General features: G+C 43.1%; 1 protein-coding gene across 1 annotated transcript in view; it reads right to left on the minus strand.

Moving 5' to 3' along the window:
• Positions 1–27065, minus strand: part of LOC138983670 (glutathione reductase, mitochondrial-like) — a 100060-nt gene that overhangs the window by 10367 nt on the left and 62628 nt on the right. The window contains exons 9-11 of the mRNA XM_070356951.1: positions 3630–3741; positions 2002–2133; positions 69–202 (exon numbers count right to left, since the gene is read on the minus strand). Of these exons, the coding sequence (XP_070213052.1) occupies positions 69–202; positions 2002–2133; positions 3630–3741 (378 nt within the window). The remainder of the gene's footprint in view (positions 1–68; positions 203–2001; positions 2134–3629; positions 3742–27065) is intronic.

Here is a 27065-nt window from a genome sequence, read left to right on the forward strand (position 1 = left end):
TTTCAGAGCAATCATGCAGAACTTGCCATTTCACCTGAATGCCAGAGAAGTTGATCTAACAGACTCACCTTCTCTGTTGGAAGTTGACACACAAGCTTCATCTGACACTTGTATTTTGTCTCTGTCACAACGTAGTACATAGGTGTAAAGGTGGACTCATAAATTTTGACTTTTTCTTTGCCAAACTGCATCTCTGCTTCACCTGCACAGACAAATCAGACTCTCCATTTCTAGTCAACATGCAAGCAACCCATTAAAAAAAATACAAAGTACTGTCAAAGCAATATCTCTAAAGTGGCAGTTTCATTTAGATTGGAAGATTTGAATATTGAGTATCAGTTCTTTCTTTATTTGGTGTTTAACGTCGTTTTCAACCACGAAGGTTATATCGCGACGAGGGAAAGGAGGGAGATGGGATAGGGGAAAGGGGGGGGGGGGGGGGGGAGATGGGATAGAGCCACTTGTTAAGTGTTTCTTGTTCACAAAAGCACTAATCAAAAAATTGCTCCAGGGGCTTGCAACGTAGTACAATATATGACCTTACTGGGAGAATGCAAGTTTCCAGTACAAAGGACTAAACATTTCTTACATACTGCTTGACTAAAATCTTTACAAACATTGACTATATTCTATACAAGGACCACTTAACAAGGGTAAAAGGAGAAACAGAATCCGTTAGTCGCCTCATACGACATGCGGGGTGCAGAGAAATAAGGATGTGGAAAAGAAGACTTTTGGTAAGTGAAATAAAGGTGATGGATCCAGTCAGGTAGAAATAAGACAACAAGAAAAGAATTGGAAAACTGCAGGGAATAGTAGGGAGAGTTTTCTTGGAAGGAAATATAGGTGAAAGGACTGGTAAGGCAGAAATAAGACAAAAGAAGAGAAGAAACAGAACCGTTAGTCGCCTCTTACGACATGCTGGGTAGCATCGGGTAAATTCTTTCTAGTCCCAACCAATATGGGACTCCCCCTAACCTGCGGGGGGTTTGAGTTTCAGTGGCCAGTACATTTTGGAACATATTTGTATCTTTCTGTTGCTTTTCAACTGCACATTAAAAAACAAAACAAACAAGAAGGGCAAAGCCCATACGACTCACATGCTTGACCTTGACCTGTACATGACCTTCAGGGTCAAGGTCAAATAACTAAACCTAGCAATGACATCATACACTAAGAACTGCTTTACACATTTTTCCTACCAAAATACATCCAAGGTCATGCAACACAAAGCTGTTAATTCAAGACATAGGAAGTACAATGGTGCTTATTGGCTCTTTCTACCATGAGATATGGTCACTTTTAGTGGTTCACTACCTTATTTTGGTCACATTTCATAAGGGTCAAAGTGACCTTGACCTTGATCATGTGACCAAATGTGTCTCATGATGAAAGCATAACATGTGCCCCACATAACTTTTAAGTTTGAAACAGTTATCTTCCATAGTTCAGGGTCAAGGTCACTTCAAAATATGTATACAATCCAACTTTGAAGAGCTCCTGTGACCTTGACCCTGAAGCAAGGTAAACCAAACTGGTATCAAAAGATGGGGCTTACTTTGCCCTATATACCATACATAGGTGAGGTATTAAATCTCAAAAACTTCAGAGAAAATGTGAAAAATGGTCGTTTTTAAGACAACAATTACGGCCCCTGTGACCTTGAACTTGAAGTGAGGTCAAGTTGCCGCACATGTTTTTTGAGATCTTGTAACCATACACCATCAGGCCACATCAGGTGTTGATAGACTTAAGTGTCCAAGAAAATCCAACATTAAAGTTTTCCGGACGGACGGACGGACGGACGACTCGGGTGAGTACATAGACTCACTTTTGCTTCGCATGTGAGTCAAAAACCTGTCAGTTAGTCAGTGATGCGCTTTACTTGTAAAGCTACTGAAACCAAGTGAGATTGTATACATTCACAATGTCATTAACATCTTCAACACAACAAACAGCAAACAAGCATCCTTACAAATGGCATTGATGAAAGTGTCTTACATTGTGACATTCCAATGGTGCCAACAGGAGGGTGGGAGAAGATGACAGTGGGGATGTTCTCATAACACAGGTGAGCTTCCTTCTCCCCCTTGAAGATGCGGTGTGCTAGCTTCCGACCTGCTGCAATGGCCACTGCAGAAAAAAACAAGACAGAAATGCAGTAGCCACTGGTGCTAGCTGAGAATCCCTATCTAAGCAGCAGGAACTGACCTGCAGCAGCTTATTTGTGTGTCTATGTCAGGCACTTGCTTGCAAAAGGGCAAACTGACTGCTCATTCTTTTGTTTTCAAAGTTCACAATGTTCAAGCTAAATGTGAGTAAAAAATAAATGTGAAAGCTGGCTTCATATTGCAGAACATGAACTGAATAGGCAACAACAAGGGACCTGTACCCAGACCTGTTTACCTAATTGGAACAGTTAGTGTATTTTCCACAGAAACCTAGTGTATTTTCAAAATATTTAGTGTTATTTTCTTATCAGGTAGATGTGCTTGTTAATCATGTGACCAACATAAAACTGTTAGCGGTAACATTCGCCAGATCACGTATAATCCTGTGAAAATATAGACCAATCGTAAGCGCTAACCGAAGCAAACCGGATTTTATCCATGGCTAATCGCGTACACAACCCACATTCAGTTTAGAGACGCAATAAATACATAAACGTATTTTATTTTTTTAATTGTCGTACTTTATCAACCAGTGTATTTATCGTATTCTTGGAAACTTGGTGTAAAAAATATGGCGAAATCGTATGAGTAAACAGGTCTGTGTACCACTGCAGACCTGGCTAAAGTTTTGGCTGACAAGGTGTTCTAAACAAAAAGGAATGTCATAAGCACTAGGATACAGCTTTTTTTTTTTTTTAAAGATCAGAATGATTGACAAAATGGGGATTAAAAAAAGAAAGACACACCATCCAGCCTGTAACAGGTTGTACACTTATTGAACAGAAGCACCTTATGTATGGCTGAAATAGAAATCCCTGGCCAAGTTTCATCTCAGACATCAAAGAGACCACCTGAGTACCAGTCAAACAACTTGTGATAATGCATGTTTCAGCTACCTACTACCCTGGCCAAGTTTCCTCTCAAGACATCAAAGAGACCGCCCCATAGGTTAAAGTTAAACTCGGTCACTGACCCGGTGCAGGGAGTGTTTCCTCTCTCAGAAAGGGGAACCACCTCTCATAGATAAAATTCGGTCATTGACCCGGGGAAGAAGGTCAGTGTCTGTAAACAAGGTCACCCAGCTATCACAATGGACTTGCCTTTGAACTCACTGCACACTAGTGTTTCCTCTAGATAAAACTTGGTCATTTACCCTGGGGAAGAAGTTCAGTGTCTGTAAACAAGGCCACCCAGCTATCACAATGGACCTGCCTTTGATCTGGTGGCAAGCACAGAGCACAAATATTTCCACTCTGTATTCTTCCTTTGGTGTGCGGCTTATAGACCGGAAGCGCCTAATGTGATGGTTTTTTCTTAATTTTACCTCAAAAGTGGGGGTTGCGCCCCATATAATGAAGCGCCTTATAGTCCAGAAAGTATGGTAGACACAATCAGTCCAACCAAGTGACAACCAGAGACAACAACGACAGAGGGGAAAAACATAGACCAATATGTTACCTGGAGTAAGCAGGGCCTTGCCACACACATCACCCAAGGCGTAGATGTTTGGCACGTTGGTGTTCTGGTACTTGTCAACGATGATCTGGCCCTTTAGGTCTGTTTGTATTCCCTAAACAAAAAAAGATTAAAAAAAAACAAAAAATCAGAAAAAAATAGAAAGAGAGAAAAAGAGAAAAGGAAGAAAAAGACAGAGTAGAAACAGTCAGAAAAAGAAAAGAATTTTTGTTTGTTTGTTTGTTTAACGCCCAGCCGACCACGAAGGGCCATATCAGGGCGGTGCTGCTTTGACATATAACGTGCGCCAAACACAAGACAGAAGTCGCAGCACAGGCTTCATGTCTCACCCAGTCACATTATTCTGACACCGGACCAATTAACCAGTCCTAGCACTAACCCCATAATGCCAGACGCCAGGCGGAGCAGCCACTAGATTGCCAATTTTAAAGTCTTAGGTATGACCTGGCCGGGGTTGGAACCCACGACCTCCCGATCACGGGGCAGACGCCTTACCACTAGGCCAACCGTGCCGGTAAGAAAAGAATTGAAAAAAATGTCTACACCACAATCACAAAAAAAGAACCAGTTTTATTTGTTCATCCCCAACCTCGGGGCTCCACACCATAAGGCAACCCTGGTCAAAACTCGAAACAACGTGAAACTGTGTGAAAATAATGTCACTGCCCGCCGCTTCAAGACTGGTGCAGAGCAAGTCAAACCACACAGAGCAGTGGGCAATGCACCAAAAGGAATGTCAGTGCTGGCTTCCCCACTACACAAGGAAAAGCCTCAACACCTGACAGTGCAAACGTTACACTCGAGTGAATAAGCCTTTCGTAGTTAACGTTAACTTAGCCGTAAGCCACGTGTGGCATTGCTCGGCAATACAACGTGGGTATGGAAGAGAGTCGGTAAATTTAGTGCCGAAAGGGACTTAAGAGGAGTAACGATGATGTGATAAGTGCCAGGGCCCGAAACATGTCAAAACTTGTGAAAAGTACTTGAATGGAAGGCCGACTCCGTAAGGACAATGCCACGCTTACTACCTGCCTAGTTTTACAGCCTGTGGCAATGTTCTCGCAACTGGAAGGATGTAACCTCTGACCCGATTGCGCAACAAACGCAACCCTTGAGTACCAGGAGTGCTACTATCTTCCTTACAGAGTCAACTTCCATTCATATACTTTTCACAAATACGTGACATGTTTCTCCTCGCACATATCACATCATCATTGACTCCTCCGATGTCCCTTTTCGTACTGAATTTACTGACTCTCTCCTTTACCCGCGTTTTATGGCGCAACGCCACATGTGGCTAAATACAGCTAAGTTAACGTCAACTATGAAAGGCTTATTCTCTGTAATGGTTATAATGATGATGGTTATCCAAGGTTGTCTCAGGTAAAAAAATACAGAAAGTAAATATGATCTATGATTTAAACCTGTCAACTACTAAGGGGATAAATACAAAAGCACAACCAATCAATATTGTAATTCAATCAAGTTGGTGTTTTAATGAAACAGATCTTGTGATTGGTCAGAATGCCCCAACTCATAAAAAATTACCGGTCATTAATTGTCGATAACCACTCGCTAAAAAAGCCATTAACCACCTGCTGGCGAGGCGCATTGATACAACCTCAACTAGTCTCTGTTAGCTTTGAGGGTCATTTTACAAGTAGGAAATATGAAGGCCAACGTAGATTGATGCCTGAATTCTTATGGACTACGTCAGTCAATTCCAAAGATCCTTTTGTGATGAAAAGAATTTGTTTTGGAGTTTGCTGTCCAGAAACCCATCAAAAAAGAAGGGAAATGTATGTGAAAGAAAACAAAACAGGAGGAGAGTGATACGATAGGAATACAGAGACATATTTCTTGGGACTTGACCCTTGCAGGTAGGTGGACTGAAAGTAGTGTGTGAACAGAACAGAACCAATTCTGTCTGTTTACGATCGCATGAAAGCAGGAAAGAGATCGTCGTCAGATTGAATTACAATTACATTAACATGCTTCCATTTGAAACTTCTCGGTCTTCATCGTGGATTGACGCCCTCCCAAAGTCTAATTGAAGCCCTCCGTCGCTTCGCTCCGTCGGGCTTCAATTAGCTTTGGTCGGGCGTCAATCCACGATGACGACCTCGAAGTTTCAAATGGAAGCATGTTAATGTGTAATTGAAACAATATTGTAATTCAATCAAGTTGGCGTTTTAATGAAACAGATCCTGTGATTGGTCAGAATGCCCCAACTCATTAAAAATTACCGGTCATTAATTGTCGATAACCACTCGCTAAAAAAGCTATTAACCACCTGCTGGCGAGGCGCATTGATACAACCTCAACTATAGTCTCGGTTAGCTTTGAGGGTCATTTTACAAGTAGGAAATATGAAGGCCAACGAAATACCGAGACCATAAGGTATGCGAAGTGATGACGTCGAATACGTGACGTAAGTTGATGCATGAATAAAATCTTCTGGACTACGTCAGTCAATTCCAAAGATCGCTTTTCTGATGAAAAGAATTTGTTTTAGAGTTTGCTGTCCAGAAACCCGTAAAAAAAGAAGGGAAAATGTATGTGAAAGAAAACAAAACAGGAGCAGAGTGATAAGATAGGAATACAGAGACATATTTCTTGGGACTTGACCCTTGCAGGTAGTGGTGAACAGAACAGAACCAATTCTGTCTGTTTACCATTGCATGAAAGCAGGAAATAGATCGTCGTCAGTGTGCCTGCCCGTGCAGGGCCTCTTTTCTAAATCGGGTTTTGAATTCTTTTTACATTTAGTCAAGTTTTGACTAAATGTTTTAACGTAGAGGGGGGAATCGAGACGAGGGTCGTGGTGTATGTGTGTGTGTCTCTGTGTGTGTGTGTAGAGCGATTCAGAGAAAACTACTGGACCGATCTTCATGAAACTTGACATGAGAGATCCTGAGTATGGTACCTCCAGACGTTTTTTTCATTTTTGTGATGACGTCATATCCGGCTTTTCGTGAAAGTTGAGGCGGCATTGTCACGCTCTCATTTTTCAACCAAATTGGTTGAAATTTTGGTCAAGTAATCTTCGACGAAGCCCGGACTTTGGTATTGCATTTCAGCTTGGAGGCTTAAAAATTAATTAATGGGTTTGCTCATTTAAGTTGTCATTAAAATCGATTTTTCGAAAACAGATTTAAAATTGATTGCATCGTATTCTTCATCACATTCTGAATCTAAACATATATACATATGTCATGTTTACTCTTAAAATGTGATCACAATTAACGAAAATAGATTAATTAGTCTTACGATTAAAATTTAAGAAATCGATCCAAAAATGATTTCATCTTATTCTTTATCATTTCCTGATTCCAAAAACATATAGATATGATAGGTTGTATTCAAAACAAGCTCAGAAAGTTAACAAGAATACAGAAAAGTGCACTTTCCTGCTTAGCACAATACGCTACCGCGCTAATCTGGCGTGTCAATATCGCTACGTTTTGCACGTGGAAGGTGAGCGATTTCCTTCACGCGGGGATTGACGAAGCTGTACTGTCTTGGTGAAAAAATACAGTGCGTTCAGTTTCATTCCGTGAGTTCGACAGCTTGACTAAATGTAGTAATTTCGCCTTACGCGACTTGTTTTTCTTTCTTTTCGATTGTACTGTTTGCTTGTTTCGTTTTCGTGATTTCTTTTTTCCTTGTGTCTGCTGCGCAGTTTTGCAAGTTTAGCCTTGATCAAGCTGTCTCGTGAAGTTGTTTGTTTAGCTTTTCACGAAGAACGTGGTTTTGCGTATGCTTTTCAGTTTCTTGGTGTTTATTTAATGGTGAGCGATCACTCAGGTTTTTGCGAGTTCAGAGGTGTAGATATTAATCAATTTTGCGTATTGGATTTGTCGTCCTATGTCCTTCAACGGAGAAAGTTATGTTGTGTGATGGTGTTGTTTGAATCTGGAATACGGTAAGGGAAATTTATCTTTTTGTGTATGAGAAATCTTGTATTAATTGATGATGTGTATGCTTACTTTTCCTTCTCTTTTTTACATTTAGTCAAGTTTTGACTAAATGTTTTAACATAGAGGGGGAATCGAGACGAGGGTCGTGGTGTATGTGTGTCTGTGTGTGTGTGTGTCTGTCTGTGCGTGTGTGTGTGTAGAGCGATTCAGAGTAAACTACTGGACCGATCTTTATTAAATTTTACATGAGAGTTCCTGGGTATGATATCCCCAGACGTTTTTTTCATTTTTTCGATAAATGTCTTTGATGACGTCATATCCGGCTTTTTGTAAAAGTTGAGGCGGCACTGTCACACCTTCATTTTTCAATCAAATTGATTGAAATTTTGGCCAAGCAATCTTCGACGAAGGCCGGACTTCGGTATTGCATTTCAGCATGGAGGCTTACAAATTAATTAATGACTTTGGTCATTAAAAATCTGAAAATTGTAATTAAAATTATTTATTTATAAAACGATCCAAAATTACTTTTATTTTATTCTTCATCATGTTCTGATTCCAAAAACATAGAAATATGTTATATTCGGATTAAAAACAAGCTCTGAAAATTAAAAATATAAAAATTATGATCAAAATTAAATTTCCGAAATCGTTTTAAAAAACAATTTCATCTTATTCCTTGTCGGTTCCTGATTCCAAAAACATATAGATATATGTTTGGATTAAAAACACGCTCAGAAAGTTAAAACGAAGAGAGGTACAGTAAAGCGTGCTATGCAGCACAGCGAAACCGCTACCGCACTAAACAGGCTGGTCACTTTCACTGCCTTTTGCACTAGTGGCGGACTACGGTCATTGTGAAAAAATGCAGTGCGTTCAGTTTCATTCTGTGAGTTCCAGAGCTTGACTAAATGTAGTAATTTCGCCTACGCGACTTGTTCTTTCTTTCTCTCCCTCTGTTTGTCTGTCTGACTTTGTCTTCCTTTATTGGTTTGTCTGCTTCTCTCTTTTGTCTGTCGGTTACTCTCTCTCTTTTCCTCTGTTTCCTTGTTTACCTCTGCCTCTCTCTGTCTCCGCTCTTTCTCGCCTTCTTTCTCATTTTATGTGTCTCTTTCAGGTCTCTCTCTTTCTGCATGTTTATTTCTCTCTCCCTTTCTCTCCTTTCATTAGGCCCCCCCCCCCCAAAAAAAAAAGGTGTGGTTAAGGTAACATAGCCCAAAAAAATAGGGTAGGAAGGTAGGCAATCATTTTTTTTCTTTTTACTTTTTTTTCTAATGTGTACAAATTAAACCTACTTGACAGGGAAATAAGTGTGCCAATCGGGCGCTTTCGCTTTCATTGCGTTTTCTGCACTCGTTTTTTAAAAAAATTTTTTTTTACAAATGTAATAAAAAGTTATAGAGTCGGCCCCTAAAAATAGGGTAGGTCAGGTTACCGTAACCACACCTATTTTTTTTTTTTAGGCCTTAGGGACATCCAAATTCAACCTTTGTCAGACGAACATTCGTCGGTGGTGGGGATTTCCTCTCTATTTTTTAACTTTGTGCCTCAATGCGCATGCGCTTGGCTTTTCGCGCCCACCACTGCTTGCCGAAGACCGGGATCTGCGTGGTGAAAAAGGCGTGTTTGACGAACCTCAATCAGCAATCTTCGTGAGTACTTTTAGTCCTTTTCATGATGTTAAAAATATGTTTTATGTGCGCAGTGTTAAAGTTTAATATCTTTACGACGCTTCTGTGGACTGTGCATCTGTAAACTGTTCATTTTGGAGGCCTAGTGCATGAACTGACACGGATACCCACACAAAACTCAGAACTTGAGTCGACGGGCGACATATCCTGCCAGTGCCGCGTGTGGTTCGCTTTTCAGAATTTTTTTCTCCAGTGTTGCAAGTCTCAGATGTCTGGAATATTCCAATAAAAAAGACTCGTCATATATAACACTACTCATCATCACTGTTTCGAAAAACAGACAAACGCGCATGAAGAACTTCGCATAGATCTGGACCGAAATTGGAAAGTGGTGACCGTGACGGGATGTGACGTCACAACTTCAACAAACTCGTGAAGATCGGAACTCACGAACTTTTGACGAAGGCAAATCTGGATGTCTCTATTCGCTCTACCCTTTTTCTTTCTTCGGTTTATTCCTAAGAAATATGTGTTTAAGTTAATAGCTGTGATTCTGTAGGGCTTATTTGTGTTTTTTTGTTTTGCCCACAGTTTTCACCTCTCTCTCTACTGTCACTGATTAAAGACAACCATGCAGACCAACGACGATGAGACCGAGTGTTTTGGTGAGACCGAGTGTGAACGTTACCAGCATGCACCAAACAATGGGGATTCCATTCAACACACACAACATCACAAGCAGATCAGGGGCAGTCACAGTCAGATTGAATTACAATAACATTAACATGCTTCCATTTGAAACTTCTCGGTCTTTATCGTGGATTGACGCCCTCCCAAAGTCTAATTGAAGCCCTCTGTCGCTTTGCTCCGTCGGGCTTCAATTAGCTTTGGTCGGGCGTCAATCCACGATGACGACCTCGAAGTTTCAAATGGAAGCATGTTAATGTGTAATTATTACTAATATTACCAAAATATTTAATACAAGTCCATCTCCGTTCATTTTTGTTAACTTATTTTTCTGACAGCCGCATCAGCGATTTTAACTGGAACCATGTCAAAATTGTGTCATGTCCATTCATTCCGTTTACCTACTTTGTATACAAACATTTATAACCTCTTTGTTTACCTGTTTTTCGCTAAGATTTTCCCTGTTTTTCGCTTAGTTATTATTACAGTAAAACCTGTCAAATAAGGACACCCTTGGGACCAGACAAAAGTGTCCTTATTCTGCAGGTGTCCTTATTAGACAGGTGCAAGTAAACGCGACAAAGTCAAGTTGAGAGAGAGAGAGAGAGAGTACTGCACATGTACATGTACATTTATAAGAAAAACAGAAGCTGTTTAGATTAAATAGAGAAACATTTAATATTGACTGTTGTACAGGGTGACACGAAAAAAACAGATCCCACCAAAAGTTTAATATTTTCTGAAATAATCAGCCGATTCTTTTATTTTTTCAGGTGAGCCAAGCTGAAATGATGTTCTAACAGCCCACCAAGTTTGAGCTTCAAGATGTCATGGACAACGGAGCATAAGACATTTATAGTCGAGGCCTATTTTCGCCGGCGAACAGATTTGCTCGGGCTGCGCACAACAGACTCTCTGACTGAATCAATATTCCTCGGTGTCCTTGCTGATTTAGGTCGACCAGAGTGGGATCCCCTGTTAGGGTTTTTACTATTGAGGTTATTGACAGTCCCATGGTCTCTGAACTTATCCCTCCATCCATAGATAACTGATTTAACAGGAAAGTCTCTACGTCCAAACTGTCTTTTGAATTCCAGTTGAGCAGCGTGGATAGAATTCGACCGAAAATAGGCCTCGACTATAAATGTCTTATGCTCCGTTGTCCATGACATCTTGAAGCTCAAACTTGGTGGGCTGTTAGAACATCATTTCAGCTTGGCTCACCTGAAAAAATAAAAGAATCGGCTGATTATTTCAGAAAATATTAAACTTTTGGTGGGATCTGTTTTTTTCGTGTCACCCTGTAAAACAAGTTTAAAAGCTTTTTATCATATCAACTGTATAAATTTAAATTGTTTAAAAGTTACTGGATCTCATTCATACAACACATTCACATTCACTTCATTCTGCACTCATGAGCTTTTGAAAGAATTTGTCCAGCGTTGTCTGAGTGGACCATTGATGGCAATGTGATTCGCACGTTTGGTTGAAAACCACTCGAACACGGCGTCATTTAGCTCTTCGTATTCGGTTGTCTTCTTCGAAACCCATTTCTGGTCAGCACGTCCGTCTCCCGATTCCCACAACTTCATTATTTTTTCCCGATCGACGCTGATTTTCGAAATCTGCGTTCTCCCACACCCAAGCTCTTGTGCAATCGTTCGGCATGATTTCCCACTTTCGAGTTGTTTGACATTTATCCTTTGTTCTAAAGTCAGCGCATTTCTTCCTTTTCTTGAATTTGAATTTCTTGCTGCCATCTTGTTAAACACGAATCACTCTTTCGAAGAGAAGATACATTCACTCAGACACTTTCACTTCCGTTCCGCCGAACACGTTTCACGCGTTGGATTGACTGCCTTGGAACTCTAGCAGCCAATCAAATGCGTCGACTTAAAACACTCACCAAGAATAGACTCTATCGGTATTCCAAGCTCTCGTAATCTCTCGCAAACTTCAGAGCATAGCAAAGCATGCGGTACAGCGATCTCGTGCGAGCTGCACAAGCCAAGGTTCGAAGTTCTGGCGATGTTCAAAGTATAACAAATAGCGTGTCTCGCGAGAGCTGCTCAGATACCGAATAATATCAACTGATCGATTTATCGTCTTCTTCGTCGATTGAACTTCCCAGCTTGCTGTGGATGTCCGTATTTAGCAGGTATATGACTTATTATGGACCCAAAATACGTGTCCGCGTCCGTAATGCCGAGGTGGCCGTAACGTACAGGTGTTTTACAGTGTAAAGCAGTCCGTGCCGCTGACTGTCCGTATTCTGCGAGTGTCCGCTAAGTCCAGTGACCGTATTTGACAGTTTTCACTGTACTGTTATTCCTTTTTAGAGAGAGAGAGACCCGTTCACTGATGTTTGTCCCACGCCAAGCTCCCGATGTCCAGCCCTGGTTCTTCTTCTTCAAAGAAGTTGTAACCTAAATTATAAATGCCATTAGACATTGTTAGCTTAAGATCCAGGGTTGGTTGTTTTTACTCAGTATCGGCCAGGTGCTCGCAAAAATTGTTTTTTTCATGATTTCGACAGTTTTAGTATACCGTACTTTCCGGGTCATAAGGCGCGACTTTTTTCCTCGAGTTTGACCCCTGCGTCTTGTATAACGAAGCGCCTAATCCGTGTATGAAATATGAAAAAAATCAAAGAGACCGCCTGAGTACCAGTCAAACAACTTGTGATAATGCATGTTTCAGCTACTAGGTACTACCCTGGCCAAGTTTCCTCTCAAGACATCAAAGAGACCGCCCCATAGGTTAAACTCGGTCACTGACCCCGGTGCAGGAAGTGTTTCCTCTCTCAGATCTATGACAGGGGAACCACCTCTCATAGCAAAAACTGGGTCATTGACCCCTGGGAAGAAGGTCAGTGTCTAAACAAGGCAACCCAGCTATCACAATGGACCTGCCTTTGATCTCGCCGCACACACAGAGCACACATATTTCCACTCTGTATTCTTCCTTTGATGTGCGGCTTATTTTCATTCTTCGACCGTTTGTTACCGGTATACTTTTTTAATTTTGGTGCGCCCTATCGGCCCCCTGCGCCCAATGGGTGACTGGATTACAATTGTAACCCGGAAAATACGGTATATGTTTTCAGTTTTTTACGGACAAAAAGGTTTTCGAGCTGCTCTCTTTATCTTTTTTCATGCACATTTCTTGTGTGTGTACTACGAGAAAAATGTTGATGCAAAACCGCAACCTTCCTATTTCCCTCAACATACAATTCCGTTTTAAATGGTGGCATCTTGCGATTTAGAGGTCGTCGTCTGTGATATGGGTTTGACTCAGATACCAAAGGCGGGAGTCTTAAATTGAAATAATGGGGTGTTTTGTTATTAATCATTTTATGAAACAAAATTAATTTGTGCCTTCGGCGCCTTTCTTTCAACGAGGTAAATCCAGATTCAGCATGCAGTTTTGAGTGGCTAGTGCCTCGCACAGCACCAATTATTGTTCTAATGGCGTCCAAATGTACATTTTCAAGTTCTTATGCTATGGCATTTGTGCAATCATCCCATAGTGTATCAGCATAATCAAACAAAGGCATTATGAAGGTCTTATAAATAATTTCCAGACTTTTCCGACTAAGCCTATATTTGAACGATCTCAAACACGCTACTGGAGGTCTGCATGTCGTATCTGAGTCAAACCCATATCACAGACGACGACCTCTAAATCGCAAGATGCCACCATTTAAAACGTAATTGTATCGATTATCCTTTGTTCCATCTGCAACATACTTTTGGAACACACTACCAGAATATTATGTCCAACAAAGTGACTCACTGAGTTATTTAAAACGTTTTCTTGCCAGGGACGATGTTGTTCCCCCAGCACACTTTTACGGAGAGACTCGAGACCTAGAAATTTTACATTGTAAGCTGAGATTAACGATTAGTGATTTGAAACATCATTTAGTTATCCGTCATTTAAGCAGACCTGTTTACCCTAAACCCGAGGCAAGACTACTTTCCCAAAAAGTTGAGTGTATTTTTCAAAAGGTTGGTGTACTTTGCAAGCAAAGCCATATGGGCTAGGGAAAATGTACGCGTGGGTGCAAACGTGTTTGTGTAAGAATAGCATGTCTTGTGAACACCTTCAGAATTTAACTCCTTCCAATACAACAGGAATAAAACAATTTTATTTACCTGTCAGTTTATAGCATTATAACCAGTGTCTTCCAAACAGATTGATAATGAAAAGATGAATACGAATACAAATACTTTATTATCTCATACAGAGAAATTTCAGTGTGGTGCACATTAAAAGACAAGACAAATAATAAGACAACAGATAAAAATACCATACGAAGCATACTACACTCGCGCACGCATATGTACACTAACAGGAATAGTAACATGATTCCAAATAGGTTAATTGCCGTCAGCTTTAGCTAAAAGTTTAACGCTAAAAACTATCATTATCACAGGACTAGATATGTCATTGAACAATATTTATCACAGGACTAGTCATTCGAGGGTTATCACACTCAGCATAAGGGTGCACATCAAAGAGTATAAAAAATATTCATCACAGAAATCAGTGCATATGTTCACCGGCACACATACTAGTTTTAATTAACTTAGGTATTTAAAAAGCCAATTGACTTTGGAATAAAACTGTTCTTAGTTCTGAGCGTGCGGAATCTGGGAGTGCGGAGGCGACGTCCTGAGGGCAGGACCTCAAAGTGGTGAGCGAGCACATGACTACTATCCTGGATGATGCAGCGGGCCTTTCGCACCACACGTCGTTCATACAGCACAGTCAGTCCTTCCTGTCTCACCCCCACAATCTTACCACATGTGTTCACCACCCGCCCAAGCACATTCTTACTCTTCACACACAGACCTCCATACCAGCAGATGAAAGAGAAAGTGAGAATGGATTCAATGAATGAAGTATAGAATGTTTGGAGGATGCGGCTGTTGATGTTCAGACTTCTGAGCTTTTGTAAGCAGTAGATTCTTGACTGACACTTCTTGTGGATAGCTTTAGTGTTTGAGGAGAAATTTAGTTTGTTGTCAATGACTGTACCGAGATATTTGTATTCAGTCACTCGCTCAACTTTCACACCATCTATGTACAAATCTGAAACTGTAGCTGGGTTTTTGCGAAAGTCAATAACTAGCTCTTTTGTTTTTGTCACATTTAGGGCTAAATAGTTATCTTCACACCAGGAGTTGAAATTTTGAACTTCAGAAAAATAAACAGAATCAGAGTCAGACAGGTCTTCAAGGGCAGAATCGTCAGAATATTTCACAAGAGGGGTCGTAACAGTGCCTTGACAATCGTTAGTGTATAATGTGAACAGAACTGGAGACAATACTGTGCCCTGAGGGGCTCCAGTAGAAGTACTGACTATGGATGAAAGTGCGCTATGGAAACGGACGGACTGGGTTCTGTTCACTAGAAACTGTGTGATCCAAAGGACGAGTCTGGGAGTGACGTTGTAAGAAAGCAGTTTTTGAACAAGCAGGTGAGGTTGTATTGTGTTGAAAGCAGATGAAAAGTCTATAAATAGAATACGGACAAAGGAACCAGGTTTTTCTAAGTGACTATATGCTTGTTGCAGAAGTGAAATAACATCTGCGGTTGACATTGCTTCAGCGCGGACTACAGCCTTTTCTTCTGGCAGGATTTGCTTTGCGGGAATGAACTTCATAATTCCTTGGCAGCTTTCAGCGGATTTCTTTGCAGCAACCTTGTCCAGGTGAGTTTTGGAACTGCAGTGTCATTCGATGTCATATTTCCCAGCATGGGCAACGGAGAAATCTGATTTACAATACTTGCAGTGTGCATGACTTTTTCCCAAAGTAGACTCCACAATTCCTGGCTTTTTCTTATATTTCTCCAAGAAAATCTGCTGCTTCTGCTGTTTAGACTTGGTACAGTCATCCAAAACGGGCACATTTTTCCGCTTCATTTTGCCACTATTGTCCAGACGATCGCACGTGCCAACAAGTTACAACTGAACAAGGTTTCCACAGCTGAAGACTCGCTGTCATGGTTATCTCCCTTCGACCGAAACCGGTATCAGTTGTACCATTCCGTAATCAGCACACCAACACCGGAAAACGTATTCTAGACTTTTTCTTAGGCGTATTTAGTGCGTGTGTCGCGTATTTGCGTACCGATAATAATTTGGCGTACAAAATACGCCCAAATCGTACTGGTAAACAGGTCTGTTTAAGTAACGATAGTGAATGTTATTGCGGCACTGGTGCAGAAACAGTTGACCACTATTTTTTTGAATGCCCAACTTATTTGCAAGATCGCCAGGATACCATTTATACGCTTCACAATCGTTTTATTAACATTGTTACTTTATTAGAAGGGGATGTGAACGAAAGTCATTTTGAAAATATTAATATATTTAAAACTGTTCAGGAATTCATCCGACGGTTTGGAAAAAATTAGACAAACACAGATTCTCTCTCTCTCTATTCCACATCCCCCCCCCCCCCCCCCCCCCCTTTAAGCCTCCCCTCCCCCGGTCTGAATACTTGTCCCCAAACATTTGTTCTTGATTTGTTTAATCAACGATTATTATCCTTTACGCATTCTTCTGGTTAGATGTGTATGTGTGTTTACTTTATTTTCTTTGGTGTTTTCTCACCTTCTTTTCGTCTTTTCTTTTCTCTCCTAAATTTGGTAAATATTTTGAGTAAAATTTACGGATTGTTTTTATTTACTGTGTAAGGGCTTGTCTGCCATGTTCTTATTGTAAATGTGTTTGAAGACACCACCATGAGCCGTAGGCTTGTTGTTGTCTTCACCCTATGTCGATGTACATTTCCTGAACATGTAAATATGAATAAACATTGTTTAAACCAAAATATTTAATTATCAGTATCAATATTACTTGAATGTGAAAATCATGCCAGTTCATCTCAATCAATCAATCAATCAATATGAGGCTTATATCGCGCGTATTCCGTGGGTACAGTTCTAAGCGCAGGGATTTTTTTAATTTTAAAAAAAATGTTATATGCAATTTATATCGCGCACATATTCAAGGCGCAGGGATTTATTTATGCCGTGTGAGATGGAATTTTTTTACACATCACACATTCACATCGGTCAGCAGATCGCAGCCATTTCGGCGCATATCCTACTTTTCACGGCCTATTATTCCAAGTCACACGGGTATTTTGATGGACATTTTTGGCTCACGTAAGTGTAGCCTATGCGATCGTAACTGTGTCTGTCTGTGCGTGCGTGTGTGTGTGCGTGTGTATGTCTGTGGTAGAAACTTTAACATTTGACTAAACACCGAAATACTCATTTCACCTGGTTATTTTTCAAGCACCATCTTCAAAATATTGAAGCAATGATCAACATTGTGTCGGCATGTGTGTAGTTAAAGCGTGTATCCAAAGAAAACGGGTGGTGGGGGGTTTTGAAGGGGTACAAGCAGATGACTGGTTTCTGTGGTGTATGGTATGTAGACCAGGTCAGGTGTCAAGACCAGGTCAGGGGTCGCGCGAAGGATTGTGGTATAGATTCACTTCTCCAGTTCTCACTTCTGCATTCATTTAAACAAGACCCTCAGAGAGTACCTCCGTTGCTCCTTAAAATGGAATGTGAATAGTGTGTTGGTTGTGTTGACCGTCAGAATTATTTTAAGAACCAGGCTGCTGCAGTCAGTTGACATGTTTTGCATATTGTAGGGTTACCATGCTGCATAGGTAAAGTGGCTTGTATAACCTGACTATTCTGTTTCAAAACACTGTTTATATTTGTGTAGGTTGTAGTCATCATAACTAATCGCATTTTGCCATTTGTTTCAGAAAGGAGGTTAACCTACAAGATCGACGCTATGTCAGATATGCCTCAGCCACATGAAGACTTCCGAATTTAGATCCACTCGGCATGGTGACAAGTCTTGATGAAAAGTATGGGACTGAGGACAGCAGTGGAACAAGAAGGGCAAAGCCCATACGACTCACATGCTTGACCTTGATCTTTACATGACCTTGACCTTCAGGGTCAAGGTCAAATAACTAAACCTAGCAATGACATCATACACTAAGAACTGCTTTACACATTTTTCCTACCAAAATACATGTGACCTTGACCCAAGGTCAAGGTCATCCAAGGTCATCCAACACAAAGCTGTTAATTCAAGACATAGGAAGTACAATGGTGCTTATTGGCTCTTTCTACCATGAGATATGGTCACTTTTAGTGGTTCACTACCTTATTTTGGTCACATTTCATAAGGGTCAAAGTGACCTTGACCTTGATCATATGTGACCAAATGTGTCTCATGATGAAAGCATAACATGTGCCCCACATAATTTTTAAGTTTGAAACAGTTATCTTCCATAGTTCAGGGTCAAGGTCACTTCAAAATATGTATACAATCCAACTTTGAAGAGCTCCTGTGACCTTGACCTTGAAGCAAGGTAAATCAAACTGGTATCAAAAGATGGGGCTTACTTTGCCCTATATATCATATATAGGTGAGGTATTCAATCTCAAAAACTTCAGAGAAAATGGGAAAAATGTGAAAAATAGCTGTTCTTTAAGACAACATTTATGGCCCCTGCGACCTTGACGCAAGGTCAAGATGCTATGTATGTTTTTTGGGGCCTTGTCATCATACACCATCTTGCCAAATTTGGTACTGATAGACTGAATAGTGTCCAAGAAATATCCAACGTTAAAGTTTTCCGGACGGACGGACGGACGGACGTCCGGACGTCCGGACGGACGACTCGGGTGAGTACATAGACTCACTTTTGCTTCGCATGTGAGTCAAAAATGGCGTTTGTTTCATTATGAACTAATGAGTTTCAAAAATGGAAAATTTCTTAGTAAATTTTTATTTGATTAATATACTTACCCGAATCACATATGTGACGTTCCACCACAAAACCAGTCTTAAGTCGCAGCAGGCGAAAGCAAGATAGCGTGAGGAAAAGGCACTGAGGGTCTATCTGGGTGAAATTAATTTTTTTGCAGAAACGTGTTCTGTAGACCCCAAATTATCATGACAACCAAACAAATATGCCAAAATCAATCGCTAAGTAGTTAAATTACTGGATTTAAATGCAATACATTCATCAAAAAAGTCAAGCATAACATCAAAATGCCTCACTTTGACCGATAGTTTGCTTAGTGTATCCCTTACAGAACCCCACTATGTTTGGTACTGTCGGAAAGCTCATTGCATCAGCTTTCCCGCGGTGTATTTCTGTGGTTAAAAATACCTGCCCACTTCCTCCAAATAAGGAAATCGTGACGTAAACAAACTTTAAGATTTAACCAATCAGCTTGTCTGCCTTCAAAAAAGGGCTAGCAACGGCCTCCTCATTGGTCAAATCAGCCCAGGGGAAGTAACACTGTATCATTTCCTATCGCTATACGAAAGCAAACCCATGGCTGACGTACACCGATTGACAGCGCTTATTAACTGCGATTCGCTTGAAAATAACCACGAACTCCGAGATTTGTTGTCGGATTTCTTTGCCGAAGACGTTGCTGGATTCAGTGACTCCGATTCTGATGCATCTGACGCCGAGATATGTGACGCTGATGCTGAATATGCGGACGAAGAGGAGACAGACCGTCCCCTCGTCAGTGTCAAAAACCCCGTTGGCGTTTCTAATGGCACTGCATCAACTACAAGAACACATGTAGTTGAGGCGAGTGGTGGAGGAGATGTGATGGAGGTGCATGCTGCAGTTCCGTAATTGCAACAGGGCTGTGATGTGCTCGAGAGAACTCGCCTTCGTTGCTGCAAAGCCAATGGAACTGGCTGCAAACAGATTAAAGTTCCTGACGCTGCACCCGTAAATACTCGTCGTGGATGTATCACCCAGTTTGATCCGGAGGAGATTGTAGCTCTACAGCTCTCAGTGCAAGACATGTATAAAGGTGAGGTTGGAGGTGGTGTCAACATTGATGTGCAAGAGCAGTGGATGAGTTCCTGTGTTTGGGATCTACATTCTGATCTGTACGTATTCCTATTCGATGCCAACAAAGTGACTGATACAAGTAAGTTGATTTTGTTCAAGTGTTTGTCAAACTATTCTTTAAATGGACAAAAACGTGGGTGTGATGCATGTAACCTCTTTAATCCTGATAATGACAGTGAAAATGTTTGCTGATGTGTATGACATGTATTTGACCGTTTTCCTGCACATGTATGATGTAAACAAAGCCTTCAAAAATGGTGATAATTGTTCTTTTAACCCCTCGTTTTGCATTTAAAGGATGCATGAAAGATCAAAGTACACTTGTGCAAAATGTGGAAGGGTTAGGTTAATTTTCAACCCCCGTTGCTGAGGAAAATGTAAAGCTGATGCTTTCCAAAACTTTCAAGCCCGATTTCTCAAAATGGCCGCCGGTCAACTTCTTTCATAAAAATGGCCGTAATATCGTTATTTATTGACCTAGAGCTTTAATTTTTTTTTAAACATCCAGGAAAGACTAACAATTTCAAAATAATAACTAACTCAAATCATCCAAATTTCGACTTAACACTTTCGCGACGGGAGGTGACTATATTAGTAATAGCGCTGCAACGCCCACGGACGGGAAGTGACTATTTTAGTATTAGACATACAAGGTACACGACTCGTGATTGCTTCCCGGTTTTTGAAGCTTGCAGTAAATTGAGTTGTTTCCCTTGACACACTTGGTGTGCCCTTCCGCCATATGCAATATTAGCCTGATTTGTGCGTTTTTTTCGAGAAAAAAAATGAATCGAAGGCGAGCCTTGTCACGGGAGGAGATTCTCCGGATGTTGGATCTTGAGGACCCTGTAGATCATGATTCCGACATGTTGTTTTCGCCTCAAGAAAGCGATAATAGCAGTGATATTGAGGATGAAACAGTCCTGTTGTTGCTGCTAGTATGAGTCGGCAAACTACACGTTTTAGGGTGGTACTGCATGAATCTTCGAATGTGTAGTTGCAAGGGGGGCGTGGCAGCACTGATAACAATGGATGGCTGGAGCCTAATCCTTTTGGAAATGTTCATAGGTGTACAGTTGGGACTTTGTTGTGAAAATGTGACTTATATTCAATATGGATTACCTAGACATCATTTGGTGAGTGTCACAGTTTTGTTTCATTTGAGTCAGGATGCTGTGAGTGAATGCGGGATTTGCTTGTTTTTTTCTTTGTACTGTCTCCTTATTTCTGTGTAGAATTTTAACAATATTTCAGCTAATTCATAGGTTTTACACCTTGTTTGGTTATAAAATTATTTATAATACTTTCTGTTAAAAAATAACTTTTAAAAAAGCAGTGGAAAAGAAAACACACAAAAAAACGTTAAAAAACACAAATTATCCCCCTTTCACCCCCCCTTTGCTAAAACAAATCGCGTGACAAACTTATAAATAGCACGACTGAACTGGGCATCCATTTTTTAATTAGTACACAAAATTTGGTGGTGATTGGACTTAATTCAAGCTTGCTAGACAGATTTCTTTACAGTTACTGTTTTTTGGGAAGTTTCTTGGTGGCAAGCTTGGGCAGGCAGGACGTTAACGCCGTGGCAATGCTAGTCACAATAGTGTTAAGACTGATTTTGTGATGGACTGTCACATATAGCATTGACATAGTCTGAGATGCTAGGTACTGAAAAACGCTTACCCATCTAACAAATTTAAAGGGAAGCAACCCATCCCCAAAAAAGGCTTAAATAGCCATGGTAATGAGCAGGTTCCCTGAGAGTTACCTCCCATATGGCTACTTCCTCTCTACTACCACGTGGCAACTCATACGGCTTTAAAGAAACTAAAACCATAAGCGGGGAAGGCGGGAGGGAATTCACTATGTGATTCTGGTAAGTATATTAATCAAATGAAAATTTACTAAGAAATTTTCCATTAAATTACATATTCTTACTCCGAATCACATATAGCAGATAACATCAACATGGCGGTGGGCAAGAAATAAAATCAAACTCACCATCACATTCTGGCCAGAAACTGGCCGGCTGCTAGGTAGCCCGCGAGAGCCATCCTGGCGAAGAGCAGAGACGTCCCGAAGATAGTAATTTATAAAAATATCTTCGGAACGCCAATACGCAGTAGAAAGCACATCATCTAGACGCTTGGAGCGTAGAACTGCTAGAGATGATGCCCATACCCTTGTTTCATGGGCTCGAGCCGAGTCCAGGGGAAAAGCAAGCAGCGCCCCCCCCCCCCCCCCCCCCCCCTATTTGTGTGACTCCAAACATAGGCTTGCCTTATAAGAGAAGACACCCACCGGACAACGTAACCTTGGAAATGTCTTTCTCCCGTGCCGTAAGAAGAGAGAGAAATAACAGTTTCTGTGACTTAGACCGTACAGGCTGAGTGCGGACTAAATACAACCGGAGAGCCCGAACAGGACTATTCACCAAATCAGGATCGTCCGGAGCCAACGCGTTGGTCAGAGCCTTAACTCGAACCAACGGAGAGGCCTGCCCCGGAGACTGCTTTTGGCCAAAAAGTCGGGACGGAAGTGCAAGGACACTGAGCCGTCCGACTCAAAAGAAATATCACCTGGCAGACCCGACAGGGCGTGGACCTCGCTACCCCGCCGGGCCGTAGCCAACAGAAGCAGAAAGAGAGTCTTTCGAGTCAGATTGTGAAGACTAGCCTCCCTCAAAGGCTCAAATTCTGAGGAACGTAAGAATTCTAAAACCAGAAACAGATCCCACTTAGGAGTAGGCAATCTGGACCTGGCCTGCTTAAGAGCAGCACCTTTAATCACTGCTGCGATCACTCCCCCGACATTAATAGATCGTCCGATCTGCTTGAGTGTCGCGGAAATCGCTGAGCGCCGGACCCTCAAAGAGGAAACGGAAGCGCCCTGAGAAAACAGAAAAGAGAGGTGGTTGGCGACCTGCATAGAGCGAGGCGCAACCGAACTCACCCCCCTAGCAGAACACCAGGTGGACCAGGACCTCCAGTGTGAGGCGTAAACGGACGCGGTGGATGCCCTATGAGAGCGGCCCACTAAGTCCAGCGTCAAAGAAGACGCTCCAGAGCGCCTCAGTGAGTCCCGAACAACTTCCACCCGTGAAGCTTCAGAAGACTGGGCTCCTCGTGTGGAACACCTGTTCGGGGCTGCACGAGTTCCCCTCTCACGAGTAAGAGAGGAATGGGAGGCCCGTGGGAGAGCCGGAGCAGATCTGGAAACCAGACCTGCGACGGCCAAAGGGGGGCGACCAGAAGAAGAGCCGGCCCCTCCAGCTCCGCCTTTCGAATTACTCGGCTGAGTAATGGGAAAGGTGGGAAGGCGTACGCCTCCAGACCCGTCCAGGGAATGTCCAAAGCGTTCACCCGCCAAGCCTGAGGATCCGGGAATGGCGAGACGAACACCGGTAGCCTCGTCGAGAACCTTGTGGCAAAAAGGTCCACGAGAGGCTTTTGGACCTGGACCCAAAGGCGAAGCAGTGCCCCGTGAGTGATGGTCCACTCGGACTGAGGCACCCTGTCGGAGCGACTGAGAGCGTCCGCCAGAGTGTTCAGACTCCCTGGAAGGTACCTGGCGGAGATCGTGATGTGGTGTAGAGAACACCACTTCAGAATCTCGCAGGCCCTGTCCGAGAGAGACGGGGACCGCGAGCCTCCCTGCTTGTTGAGATAAGCGGCCACAGTCGTGTTGTCTGTAAACAGACGAACATGCTTGGCCTGCAGGGAGGGCAGAAACTCGACCAGAGCTAGAGCCACCGCTTCTAGTTCCAGCAAGTTGATATGCCACTGGCTCTGTTCCGCCGACCACAGACCTGACACAGTGTGTAGGTCCGTGTGTGCTCCCCACCCCCGCAGGGAAGCATCTGTGAAGAGATCCAAGTCTGGGGGTGGCAAAGCGATCGGAACTCCTCTGCAGACCCATCCCGTGTCCAACCACGGAAGAGTCGAGGACTGGAACCATCCCTGGAGAGGGACAAGGGCGTTCCAATCCACCCAAGGGGAGTCCACATACGGTTTCAGTGCCGCCTCAAAGGGCCGTTTGTGAACCCTGCCCAGAGGAACCAACAGAGCCATGGACTCCATCTGCCCCAAGATGGAGGCAAGAGACCGGAGGGAAGCCTGCAGGAGAGGCAAAGTGGAGCGAATCTGAGCTTGGAGCTTGTCCACCCGCCTCTGGGAGGGTTTGACCGTCCAAGAAACCGTGTCGAAAGACATCCCCAGGTAGGTGAACGTCTGAGACGGAATCAACTCCGACTTTGATTGGTTGATCGAGAAACCCAACAAGTGGGCCTCTCGAAGAACCGACTGGGTATGCTGCGAGCAGCCTATCTGGGATTGGTTCAGGATGAGCCAATCGTCCAGATACACCCGCAGTCGAATACCCTGCGACCTCACCAGTGCGCAAAACTGTCTCACCACCATGGTAAAAATCCACGGAGCGAGAGACAGCCCGAAAGGAAGTGCGCGGAACTGGTAGACCTGATCGCCCCACTGGAAACAAAGCCATTTCCGGTCGGAAGGATGCATAAGGATGTGGAAATATGCATCCGTCAGGTCTATGGAGGTCTCCTGGGCGGAGAGAGTCCCTGACCGTGGCAGGCGTCTCCATCTTGAACTTGATCTCTCTCAGAAAAGTGTTGAGATGGGATAAGTCCAAGACAGGGCGCCACGCCCCTGAAGCTTTGGGAATGGCAAAGAGACGCCCGTAAAATCCCAGGGAGCTTTGGTCCAGGACCCTCTCTACCGCACCCTTCTGCACCAGGGAGACAATCTTGCTTCCTGTGAGAAGGGGGGTTTGAAGAGCGGCGGATGTCGAGAAAGAGGTGCCTTCTCCTCCCGCCATAAGAGACGGAAGCCCGATCTCACAACTCCCACTATCCATTGGCTGTCTACAGAGACCATCCAATGGGGAAGTGCCCGGGAGGGGCCTCCCGCCATCACCAAAGTGGAGGGCGGAAGGGGGGCGAGAACGGGAATGCTTCATTGGGGGTGAGGCTTGCTACTAGAGCCGCCACGCCCCCTTCCCGACGCTGTCCGCTTCTTGCCTCCTCGAGAGCTCTGCTGAGCAGGTCTCTTCAGAGCAGACTTGGGCTGAGAGGTCGGCTGAGACTTCCCTTGCTGGGAAGGCTTAGCCTGCTTCATACCCTGTAGAGTCATGTCCAAGAACTGCGAGTCCTTGTTGTACTGTATCTCTGTCTGCCGAGCGACAAGCGCCATTTGGCTGAGCAGAGTACCCGCTACAGACCTGTTTACCCCCATAAGTGTTTTGGAGTAATGCTCAGCCCCAAAATAGTAATCCTGGCACAAAAATAGTAATCATCCAGCATTCGTCGCCAATTACAACGCACATGACAACTGTGTCTGCGAAACGCAATCATGCACATAATTATATCCATCATTCACAAACAAAACACATCAGTTTTTGTAGTCATCATAATTTCAAAGAAGATCACATCAAAAGCACATGCATCACTCATTCTTTTTCTTTTGCTCGTAGTAGACCTTTTTCAGTGTGTCAAGCGCTTCTCTACTGTACTTGCGCTTGCCGAATGAGTGAGGGCGAGACTTCACCACTAGAAGGCTCTCCAGCGTCTCATCAGACAGACATGATCTCTGGTCAGTCCTGTGCTTTTTTACCCCATTTTGACATTGAAAAAAACCCCAATGGCAAACATGTAAATTAATAAAAAATAAAAAATAAAATTTTTTATTTATTTTTTATTTATGAAAATCGTAGTCTTGACACGGATAGCGGAATGGCGTATTTTTTGCAGAAAATCGTAATAAATTACGCCAAAATCGTAAGGGTAAACAGGTCTGCCTCTACAACCGGAGACACTCTAAGGGTGTCTTGGGTAGTCTGTTCCGCAAACTGCGAGTTGGCAAGAAACAGCTCCCTCCTTGCCAAAACTCACTTACTTATTTGGTGTTTAACGTCGTTTTCAACCACGAAGGTTATATCGCGACGAGGGAAAGGGGGGAGATGGGATAGGGGAAAGGGGGGAGATGGGATAGAGCCACTTGTTAAGTGTTTCTTGTTCACAAAAGCACTAATCAAAAAATTGCTCCTGGGGCCCGCAACGCAGCACAACACATGACCTTACTGGGAGAATGCAAGTTTCCAGTACAAAGGACTAAACATTTCTTACATACTGCTTGACTAAAATCTTTACAAACATTGACTATATTCTATACAAGAACCACTCAACAAGGGTAAAAGGAGAAACAGTATCCGTTAGTCGCCTCTTACGACATGCGGGGGTCAGAGAAATAAGGATGTGGAAAAGAAGACTTTTGGTAAGTGAAATAAAGGTGATGGATCCAGTCAGGTAGAAATAAGACAAGAAAAGAATTGGAAAACTGCAGGGAATAGTAGGGAGAGTTTTCTTGGAAGGAAATATAGGTGAAAGGACTGGTAAGGCAGAAATAAGACAAAAGAAGAGAAGTAAAGGGGTGGGGTAGCTCTGTGGAAACACTCCCGCCGCATGAAGGCGACCCCATGGGAGCTTGCCAAAACTGCGTGAGCGTATTGCAATGAGGACAGACGAGTCTGTTCCTCATTCACTCTAGCCAAGGCTGTGAGGAGGGAGGAGACATCATCCGCATTCTGCTCTTCGCTGAGTGTAAAGGGCACCAGACTGTCGGTCAAAGACCGGGACAGCGCCCTTATCAGCGTGTCAGAAATGGAGGCCAGCTCCAAAAGCTGACGAGCAACCTCCTCTAGGGAGAGGAGTGTACTCTCTCTCACCGGCAAAACCGAGTCACTCTTGACTGGTTTGGCCAGGAGAGATTGCAGATCCGGCGTCACCGGCAAGGTGGAGCGCGGGAGAGCAAAGGATGCGATGAGGTTCCGGCTATGACTCGGAAAAGCGAGCTTCCGTTGAGAAGATGGAACAAAGGAAGTCGTCTGAGCCATAGTCGCAAGCCAGGGCTGTGCCTGCTCCGGGACTGGCCCGAAAGGAACCAGAAGCGGAACCGGCTCAGGAGGAATACCACCTGTCCGCCGAGTTGGCCTAGCCAGAACCTGGGAGACTCCGCAAACCGGAAAGAGGGATTCTCATCCGTAGCCGGCAGGAAGTCCGACATAGCGGAAGGTGCCACGGAAGTGGAAGTCACTGACGCCGCTGTGCCCTCAGGGAAGTAGCGAGACGTCACCTCGGCTGCGGCATCAAGAATGACCTTAAGCTTAGATGACAATCCCGTACGGGACTCCTCACTGACCACTGATTGAACATCAGATTGGTCACAT

The sequence above is a fragment of the Littorina saxatilis genome, linkage group LG13 (assembly GCF_037325665.1).
Source record: "Littorina saxatilis isolate snail1 linkage group LG13, US_GU_Lsax_2.0, whole genome shotgun sequence".
Classification (NCBI taxonomy): Eukaryota; Metazoa; Mollusca; class Gastropoda; order Littorinimorpha; family Littorinidae; genus Littorina; species Littorina saxatilis.